At 37.4% G+C, this 11,098-nt stretch overlaps 1 protein-coding gene across 1 annotated transcript in view; it reads left to right on the forward strand.

Annotated features, from left to right (window-relative positions):
* DTWD2 (DTW domain containing 2) overlaps window positions 1-11,098 on the forward strand; it is a 123,675-nt gene that overhangs the window by 105,896 nt on the left and 6,681 nt on the right. Inside the window, exon 5 of the mRNA XM_023731934.1 lies at window positions 3,555-3,683. Within this exon, the coding sequence (XP_023587702.1) occupies window positions 3,555-3,683 (129 nt within the window). The remainder of the gene's footprint in view (window positions 1-3,554; window positions 3,684-11,098) is intronic.

Here is an 11,098-nt window from a genome sequence, read left to right on the forward strand (position 1 = left end):
TTGAGGTTTAAGGTTTAAAGATTATCTCAGGTTAATAGTTTCAGGGGTTCATCCAGCCTCAACGGTTCCATAAAGTCTGGATTCCACTGAGAATTTGAAATGCTGTTTTGCATTTTTCCTGTGACTTCTCTAGAAGATGGATCAGCAGGGTTTCTTTCAGCTCTTTTTCATTTGCTCATTGAATCAAGTGTGTGAAGGGAGGTGGAATACATAAGCATAAAAGGAGGAGCCATGAGATCACATTCACACGTTCTAATAACATATACGTTAATATGACAAATCTTAACTGTATACTCTTACTATATCCTAGTTACTGGATAATTCCTGGAGGATTAACTTGTAAAATATATTATGAAGTCTTCTAATATATGATAAAGTTCAAATTTTGAGTTTTCTTACAGTCATGTAGGCCACAGTAAGAAAATTCCTCCCTGAAAAACAAACTTCTTTTAAACAATCACATTCATTCCAGGAGGTAAAACTCACTATAAATTTTGCATGTTTCCCAAATAGTTTGTTATAATCAGAGGTCTTTTATAAACTTCTCCAGCAAAGACTTTGAATTGAGTATTGAAAACAGTAGTTAGCTGTACTCTGTTCCGCTAGTTGACTTGATGAATTATCAAAGCTGTTCATAATTATAATCAACATTATGAATTATTCTTACAGTTATTTAACCTAGGCTAACCTTCTTGTATCACTACTTGTACTTCTCAGTCATTTTCCTCCATCTCTTTGCCTCTTTGCATCTCTTTTCCATCTTTTCTCTTGGAAGAAATGCAGAGAAAATTGAATATGATCATAGCAAACACATTATTAGTTGAATCTCTGCTCTTTATTTCCTCCCCTCCCCGACACTTTCTGAGGGAAGGAAAGAATACAAGTTGTACAGGAGAATTCTTTGAACAAAAAAAAGAGTACCACATTTTTTTGCAAATAATGTGCACATTTTAAGTTTTTTCACCAGCTACACAACCCTCCATGTGTTATTTTTGTAAGTGTGCTATGACAATTTTTTTTTTTAAGATGTTGCTTAATTCAATTTCTATTTCTGGTCACATGGAAACTTCACTTAAGTAGGCATTGATTTTATACTACTTGAAATTTAAGCCAAAAGTATTTACTGGTAGATCAAAAGTGATATACAGAATTTAACTTTTGTAATTTCCTGATAGAATACGTCATCATTCTTGTGAATGGAGCAGTGGGATGCCATGTTGAAACCAAAGAGTATGAATGCATGAGGAACTACAAAAGTAACCTTTTGGACTACTTTTATATACATAAGCAGGGGATTAAAGAAAATGAACAGAATAAAAGAAAATGAACAGCGCAATATGATTTACCAGTAACATGGGAAGACAAGTGAATGAGGCCGAAATTCACTTCTGGAAATGTTATGAGACATGTGGAATATGCATGGGTGTGCTATGCCAGAACTGTTTTATTTGATTTCATCATTTCTGTGCATTATATGTGTGGGCGTGTTATTTACCCAGGTGCATTATTTGCAAAAAATACAGTAGAGGAACCATATTTCTCATCATGAGGGACTGCATGAGACACAGAGGAGGGAAGGGATTGAGGGACAAGATGCCATGAATGGGAGAATTTTGTTGGTATTAAAAACAAATAACAGACTCCTAAAACTTTGAGGATGCAAGAAAATAAAAGAGGACACCTGAATTGGAGTTGCTGTGTTATTAGGCTTAGACACCACTACCACCAAACCCCATGCTTACATATTTTACTTGACAAGTAAAAATTGAAATTTTCATCTGCCCACACGTCCTTAAATGATTCTGATCAGAGTGTGGGCTATTGATATGGCTTTATGAGTGTAAGACTGCTTGAGTTTCATTTAATTAAAATAGGAATCAGAAGGTTAAAATGTTGACATTTAGTTTTTCACTAGTTTTCTCACATCTGACTCTGTCTCAATAATCAGGTCTAAAATATTATCTCCATGGAAAAAAGCATATGTAGTATCCTACTTTATATCTAAAAAGGGAAGATGCACACACATACACACACACAAACATGTATGTGTGCGTTGTGTATGTCTTTTGGTATTTATACATGCTTACTCACACACAGACATAAACCTGTCCATTTATATTAAATAATGGAAGGATAAATCATAAAATAATAGAAAAAAACAATTGTCAAATAATTGTCTGAAGTGATTATAACATTTTCACTCCTACCACAGTGTGTAAGAGTTTCATTAATCCCATATTCCTGCCGTTTGGTGGTGTCAGTCTTTTTGATTTTAGCTATGTTAGTAATTGTACAATGGTATCTCATTGTGGTTTTAATTTGCATTGAATTTTGTTGAGTGCCTTTTTTTTCTTTTTATTGTGCTTTAAGTGAAAGTTTACAATTCAAGTTAGTTTCTCGTACAAAAATTTATCCACACGTTGTTACGCGTCCCTAGTTGCTCTCTCTATAATGTGACAGCACACTCCTCCTTTCCACCCCAGATTTCCTGTGTTCGTTCAACCAGCTCCTGTCCTTTTCTGCCTTCTCATCTTGCCTCCAGACAGGAGCTGCCCATTTAGACTTACGTGTCTACTTGAGCTAAGCAGCACATTCTTCACAAGTATCATTTTATGTCTTACAGTCCAGTTAATCTTTGTCTGAAGAGTTGGCCTCAGGAATGGTTTAAGTTTTGGGCTAACGGAGAGTCCAGGGGCCATGTCTTCCAGGGTCCCTCCAGCCTCAGTCAAACCATTAAGTCTGATCTTTTTACCAGAATTTGAGTTCTGTATCCCACTTTTCTCCTGCTCCATTGGGGACTCTCTGTTGTGTTCCCTGTCAGGGCAGTCATTGATGGTAGCTGGGCACCATCTAGTTCTTCTGGTCTCAGGCTGATAGAGTCTCTGGTTTATGTGGCCCTTTCTGTCCCTTGGGCTAATATTTTCCTTGTATCTCTGGTGTTCTTCATTCTCCTTTCCTCCAGGTGGGTTGGGACCAATTAATGCATCTTAGATGGCCACTCGCTAGCTTTTAAGACCCCAGATGCCACTCACCAAAGTGGGATGCAGAAACTTTAACAAACTTTGTTACGCCAGTTGACCTAGATGTCCCCTGAAAGCATGGTCCCCAGACCCCTACCCCTCCTACTCTGTCCCTCAAAGTGTTTGGTTATTTTCAGGAAACTTCTTAGCTTTTGGTTTAGTCCAGTTGTGCTGACTTCTGTTGAGTGCTTTTTCACATGCCTATTTGCCATTCTTGTATCTTCTTTTGTGAACTGTCTATTCAACTCTTTCGCCTTCCGTGAGGGAGTTATTAGTCTTTTTATTTGTTTGATTTGTAGGAGTTCTGGCTGTATTCTAGCTGTATGTTGTTTGTCAGATATATGTGTAACTATCCTCTTGCTTGTGCTATTTAATAACAACAACAAAAGGATATATAGAAGGTATTGATATATTTAATATTTCTAAACTGATGGCAATTTTGGAAGGACGCTAAAGTAATTAGTATTTAAAACAGATTTTAAAGTTTTAAATTTAAAACAAAAATTAAATTCTTTTATTTTGTTTTTGTTTCAGGTGCAGTTAAAAACTAGCATTTCTAGTCAGTATGTAATTCGAATGCAACCAACTAATAGTTGCCTTTCTACACTGGAGTGTGCGGCTGTTGCTCTTTCCATTTTAGAGAAGAATAATCACATACAAGAGGTATGTCTTTGGAAGGTAATAGTTTTTGAAAGCAGGAGTTTGTTTAGATTTTATCTAGAAAATTTAGAAATGCATAACTTGTTAAATTTGTAATTGAAGTGACAAATAGAATGTATCTGTGATAGAAATTTATGTACTTTTATAACCTTCTTCCCCTCTCTGGTGTTTTTCTGTGTTAGTTTAGCATTCCAGATTGCAATATTTAAATATTCATATTAACTGTGCAAACAGCGTTTGTGATATGCTAAATTGAATTTAAGTAGCACAACATTAAATAGAGTTTTTTGGATAGATTTTTCTTTCAGAATTCTGTATTTCTCTCTTTCAGTATTTTGTGTTCTTTTGTACCCAACTTTTTAATTTTTTTAAATTAACATCTCAACAACATATGTTACACACACACACATGCACAGACATACACTAAATACATACATTGCTGCTTTTATTTAAGGGGTTATACCAATTTTCTGTTTATCTTATTTTCCTTGCTTACCTCGCTTAGATTGTAAAAAATTTACCTTTTTTAAAGAAAAATGGCCAGATAATATGAAAAAATTATAACCTGTAATCATCACTTTATTTAATTTTCATGAAAGCCTAGTGATTTCATTTATAATTAATAACCAGCAGAAAGTAATGTTTCAGTGTGCTCACCAACATCTCAGTCTTTTGGGTATGCAAGAAACTTTGCACTTATGGGAGAAGAAAAACTAGCTAGTTGTTGTTGTTAGATACCATCGAGTCAGTTGTGACTCATAGCTGCCCTGTGTACAACAGAACAAAACACTGCCCTACCTGGTCCTGCGCCATCCTCACAATTGTTGTTACGCTTAATTAAGCCCATTGTTGCAGCCACTGTGTCAGTCCATCTTGTTGAGTGTCTTCCTCGTTTTTGCTGACCCTCTGCTTTACCAAGCATGATGTCCTTCTCCAGGGACTGATCCCTCCTGATAACATGACCAAAGTATGTAAGATGTAGTCTCACCATCCTTACTTCTAAGGAGCATTCTGGTTGTGCTTCTTCCAAGACGATTTGTTCGTTCTTTTAGCCATTCATGGTATATTCAATATTCTTCTCCAACAGCACAATTCAAAGGCATCAGTTCTTCGGTTTTCCTTATTCATTGTCCAGCTTTGACATGCATATGAGGCAGTTGAAAACACCATGGCTTGGGTAAGGCGCAGCTTAGTCTTCAGGGTGACATCTTTGCTTTTAAACACTTTAAAGAGATCTTTTGCAGTGGATTTGCCGCAATGCATCATTTGATTTCTTGACTGCTGCTGCTTGCATGGGTGTTGATTGTGGATCCAAGTAAAACGAAATCCTTGACAACTTCAATGTTTTCTCCATTTATCATGATGTTGCTTAATGGTCCAGTTGTGAGGATTTTTGTTTTCTTTATTTTGAGGTGTAATCTATACTGAAGGCTGTGGTCTAGTATATTCATCAGTAAATGCTTCAAGTTCTCTTCACTTTCAGCAGGGAAGGTTGTGTCATCTGCATAATGCAGGTTGTTAATGAGTCTTCCTCCAATCCTGATGCCCCATTCTTCGTATAGTCCAGCTTCTTAGATTATTTGCTCAGCACACAGATTGAATAGGTGTGGTGAAAGGATACAACCCTGACGCAAACCACACAGTATCCCCTTGTTCTGTTCAAACGACTGCCTCTTGATCTATGTACAGGTTCTTCGTGAGCACAATTAAGTGTTCTGGAATTCCCATTCTTCGCAGTGTTATCCATAATTTGTTATGATCCAAAAACACAGGTAAACATCTTTCTGGTTTTCTCTGCCTTCAGCCACGATCCATCTGACATCAACAGTGATGTTCCTTGTTCTACATCCTCTTCTGAATCCGGCTTGAATTTCTGGCAGTTCCCTGTCCATATACTGCTGCAGCTGCTTTTGAATGATCTTCAGCAAAATTTTACTTGTGTGTGATATTAATGATATTGTTCGATAATTTCCGCAGTCAGCTGGGTCACCTTTCTTTGGAATGGACACCAGTGCAGATCTCTTCCAGTCGGTTGACCAGGCAGCTGTCTTCCAGCTGTTGGTGCTTGGCTGCTAACCGAAAGGTCAGTGGTTCGAACCCACCAGCTAAATACAATAGAAATTGTTAAGGTATTTAAATCATTGAAAATTTTCATAAATATAGCTGATGAAGAAAAGTCACAAGATTATAAGCATAACTAAATGGAGTTTTATAACTCTCCTCCATTCTCATCCCTCACATGAAGGACTCTTTTCCTGCCTTTTTTCTGTCTCTTATTATACACTCCGGTTGTTTTCATAAGCATATTCTCCAGCCATGAAGGGAATTTTAATAATGGATAAACAGGTCATGTCAAAGTGACGGGGTTAGTTATCAAGACATTAATCCTAAACAGAGCACAAAACTTCAGGATCAAGGAGTGTTAAAGAATGAATTGCAAGCACTGAATTGGCATTCTCTTCCCTACCCTCAGCTATAGAAAACCTCAGAGTTGGAGACTCTCCTTTTGAAAGAAGTAGGCTTTCACCAGTAGGCTTTGTCTTTGTGTGTGTGTGTGTGTGTGTGTGTGTGTGTGTGTTTGTAGACTTTGTCTTAGGTCTAGGCAATTCTCTTTCTCTTTTCTCCCTCCTTTGAGAAAAAAAATTCACAAGGGACCCCTAAGATCCTTACCCCAAATTACCAGAGAGTGCTCTCAAACTCTTCTCCCTCCCCTGTAATTAGCTACTGTCATGTACCTGGCTGTCAGCATAGCACTTAACACCCTTCAACTTGTCTGTATGGGTTTTTGTTTGTTTATTTGTTTTACCACCATCCCTGTGTATTCTTGAGCAAAAAAAACCTACACTTTTTAAGTAGATGTCTTAAAGGAAAGATGAATCCCAGAGCCATTGTTTAATCTGGCTTTCTATATAGTCTCTACCTTCCTTTTGTTGATACAAAATTTTAGGATCAGAAAGCAAAAGCCAACAGCAGACCTAGGACCCACTGAAAGTTTGAAATATGGAAGGAAAAATACAATATACTTTGGCTATAGATTTAAAACTTGCTTTTCCCTCCATTTGAATTCTGGAAAGAATCTTCTACGGATGTATATTTCTAATTCCCACCACAATTTGACCAGAATCGTTACTGTAATCCTAAATGTAAACTTTAATGTTGATAGTGCTGGTGGTAATAGTAATAGTAGTTGTTGTATAACAGGGTTAGGGCCAGGGATAGGGTTTATACTACGGTGGCTACTACTACTTGTACTAGTACTACTAGTACTACTTATGCTGCCACTGCTCCCCCATCCCCAGTTTTGTAAGGTATATTATTCTTGTTGTTTGTTTATTTTAATATTTTATTTATTTTTGGTGGCAATATGCACAACCAAACATACATCCATTCACAATTTCTACATGAACAGTTCAATAAAATTGGTTACGTACATCACATTGTGTCACCATTCTTGCTGTCTCTACCCATATTATTTCATCATCAGTTTAGGCTCTCTGCTACATAAAGTTCTTATCTGTGCTTTAGCTTACCGTATTTTACATAAATAATGCGCATGTTATACATTTTTTGCCAACTGTGCCCCTGCATGAGATATTTTATTTACATATATTAAAAAATCAGCATAGCGTACTTAAGAAAATCTCTCACAGAGGGAGGGAAGCAAGATTGGCAAAGAAACCTATAACACATGCATTATTTACGTAAAGATAAAGTAACTGTTGTCAGATTAAGGAGCCCTGGAGGTGCAGTGTTTGAGTGCTTGGTTGGTAACCAAAGGGTCAGTGCTTCAAACCACCCAGCTCCTACACAGGAGAAAAATGTGGCAGCCTGCTTTCGTAAAGATTATAGCCTTGGAAACCCTATCGGGCAGTTCTACTCTGCCCTATAGGGTCACTGTGAGTCGAAATCGACTTGACAGCAGTGGGTTTGGGCTTGGGTTGTTGTCAGATTATGCTCATATAGATAATTCTTCATAAGAGCACTATGCTCAAGGCAAACATTTCTCATTAATTGGGCTAAGCTTTGTTTAGTTAGTTTAACAGTGACTTCATGGGATAGTTTTGGTTTAAAGTTTTAAGATTATTTCTGGGCATTAGATTTGGGGGTTCCCCCACTCTCAATGTATCCAGTAAGTCTGATTTCCATACAAGTTTGAAGTTCTGTTCCATGCTTTATCTCCGTTTGATCAGGATTCATCTGTTGTGTCCTTGATCAAAATGTTTAGTATTGGTAGCTGGACACCATCCATTTCTTCTGATCTCATGGTAATGGAGGCAGTAGTTTATGGAGGCAATTAAACCTGCAGTCCATTTCCTTCTCTGATTCCTGGGTCTCCTTCTTCCATTGCTGTTCCAGATGAATAGAGACCAATTGTTGTATCTTGGGTGGCCTCTCACAAGGTTTTAAGACCCCAGGAACTACTCATCAAACTAGGAGATAGAACAGAAACTCTAAAAACAACCTTAGGCCAATTGACTGGATAGACCCATGAAACCACAACCCTAAACCTTCAAACTAAGAAAACTAATCAGTGAACTATTAGTTGTACCCAAGTAGTATCAACAGGTACAGCTTTTTTTTTGGACTGCTGTTGTAGTTGTAAAATTGTATCAAAGAACTTATTTACCATTTCAACCTTTTTTCCCCCTAGTATACAGCTTAATGGTAATTAGTCTGGATGTGTAACCATTACTCTTCCCATTCCCATTGCTGTCGAGTTGATTCTAACCAACAGCAACCCCACAGGACAGAGTAGAGCTGCCCCATAGGGTTTCCAAGGCTGTAATCTTTATGGAAGCAGACTGTCAGATCTTTCTCCTGTGGATCTGAACCACCAATCTTTTCCTTAGCAGCTGAACACTTAATCACTGCATCACCAGGGCTTCCCATTATCCTTAGTTGATGCCAATTTTCCCATCACTATAGACAGAAATTCACAATTCCCAGTGAGTGATTTCCTGCCCCCCCACTGGTCTATATATAATTACCTATCTTATCATTTCATATACATGAGACCATACGATATTTGTCCTTTTGTGATTGACATATTTCGCTCAACATAATTTCTACAAGGCTCATCCATGTTGTGGCATGTATCAGGACTTCATTTTTCTTTAAGGCCGAGTAGTATTCCATTGTATATATATTCCCCATTTTGTTTATCCATTCACCTCTTGATAGGCACTTGGGTTATTTCCACCTTTTTGCTATAAACTGCACCCCACCCCCCACAAAAAAGAAACGTCATTGCTGTCGAGTCGATTCCGACTCATAGCGACCCTATAGGACAGAGAAGAACTGCCCCATAGGGTTTCTAAGGAGTGCCTGGTGGATTCAAACTGCTGACCTTTTGGTTAGCAGTCGTAGCTCTTAACCAGATACATTTTTCTGGTACTAATTAATGTACTATCATGGCAGGGAAGTGACCACGTGTTCACAATTGCCCATTTCTTACCCTCTGCTTTGTCTTGGGAAACCCTGGTGGTGCAGTAGTTATGAGTTTGTCTGCTAACCAGAAAGTCAGCAGTTTGAATCCACCAGGCACTCCTTGGAAACCCTACGGGCCAGTTCTACTCTGTCCTCTACGGTCGCTATGAGTCGGAATTGACTCGACGGCAACAGGTTTTTTGGTTTTGACTTTGTCTTGATAAAGCTTTAGTCAGGCTTCCCTCCTCTCCACCTCAACATGCCCCTGTATCAGCTTATCCCTAGAATAGGCAGACCACAGTGAGATATATTTCCTGTCAAATCATTGTCATGATCCCTCTTGCTTGTCGAACTTCCACTTAAAAGTTTCTGCTAAGCTTTGTTTATCTCTCTCTACAAAAGAAAGCCTTTTTCTGTTTGACTTTGAGATGCTTGTGACTTTGTAAGATTAGAGTGTTCGCCCAGTTGCAATAGTCTTTTTGAATAAAGTTTCTCCTCATCTAAGTCCAGCTCTGTTTTTATTTGACAAAAGGTATTAGCCACGGTTCTATTTTACAAATATTGTAGATATTACAGGTATCTAGGATGACTTCTTTCAAAGTCGACTGAGAAGAAACTTTTTCAGAAAACATACTCTAACATTATAAATTTAGAACAGCTCTCTTAATATTGTTTTTGGGTTTCATCTCCATCAACATGTTTTTATTTTCATTTTTTATCTGATTTTTCAGTATTTGATACAACTAAAATGTTCATTGGTTACATAAACAGTTAAAAACTGACACTGCTTCTTGCTAGATTGGATGTGTTTTATGATATGATATCTTAAAAAAAAAGAACCCAAAAAAGGCATCTTTTTTGTGATTTCTGTGAGACTAGCAAAAAATCTTATATTCTGAGTATAAAACATCTAACAACAGGCAAAATTTAAAATATAGAATGGTCCCGGCACCTATTATCTATTCAGCTTTTATCACTGTTGTTTACAGATTACATTGAACATACAATCACCAAATAATAACTAGATCCCAGTGCTCTTATTGCTGTTGCTTTGGTTGCCAGGAGTAGTTGTTCTACAGTGGCCAGGAGTATAAAAAGGATGTGATTTGGGAGGTGCTAATAAGATTGTGGGTGGGAACATGAACAGTAAAAATGCATAATGAAACATCCCAAGTGCTTATTATTACAGATGGCAAAAATTGGCCCTCAGCCAATTTATACTAAAGGTTGCTTTCTCAGTGTGGGAACCCTAATTCCAGCCTGTTACAGTCTAGTTAAAATTAAATATTAGCACATTTCTCTGTGAAGCACAATTTCTGTCTGTTGTGAATATAGGTGTTTTCTCCCCTTCCAGGGAAGGAACACTATGATGTATATTTTTCCCCAATAACCTCTTGTTAGGGGCATTCTGATAAAACCTGAAGATGATGGAGGAGAGTAGGTAGTTTTCCAGCTGGCTTCGTTCTTTAGAGTTTAGGTTCCTCAAAATAAAAAGCTTGACCTTATTAGTCTGTGAATTCATCCTCATCCTGTGTTCTAGAGCTGAAGTTGTGCCAACCTGGAAGTGGCATAATATGAAGCCATAGCTATCTAGAAGTAGAATGATAGGGGCTTTGAAGTAAGTTTGAATTATAGCTTCATTACATACTATCATCACTTTTTCCAAGCGAGCAATTTACATAATCTCTTGGTGCTTATTTTCTTATCTGTGATATACAAAAAAATACCTGTCTCATAGGATTGTTATGAGACTTGATGAGATAATTTTTTTTTTTAAGTAAAAAGAAAGTTTTATTTGGCATATTTTCAAAAGGACAAAAGTGGGAAGTGGACAAGCATGCTTCCAGAGCCATGTCTGCCTGAGTCCAGGGAAGGTTACAGAATCATCAGTATATATCAACATCACAAAATGGGTAGAATCATTGAAAGTGCAATTTTTTCACTGATTGGCTAGAAATTGTAATCTTACATTTTGAATCATCTTTCTTAAC

Source organism: Trichechus manatus, unplaced genomic scaffold (genome assembly GCF_000243295.1).
Source record: "Trichechus manatus latirostris isolate Lorelei unplaced genomic scaffold, TriManLat1.0 scaffold00047, whole genome shotgun sequence".
NCBI classification, from domain to species: domain Eukaryota; kingdom Metazoa; phylum Chordata; class Mammalia; order Sirenia; family Trichechidae; genus Trichechus; species Trichechus manatus.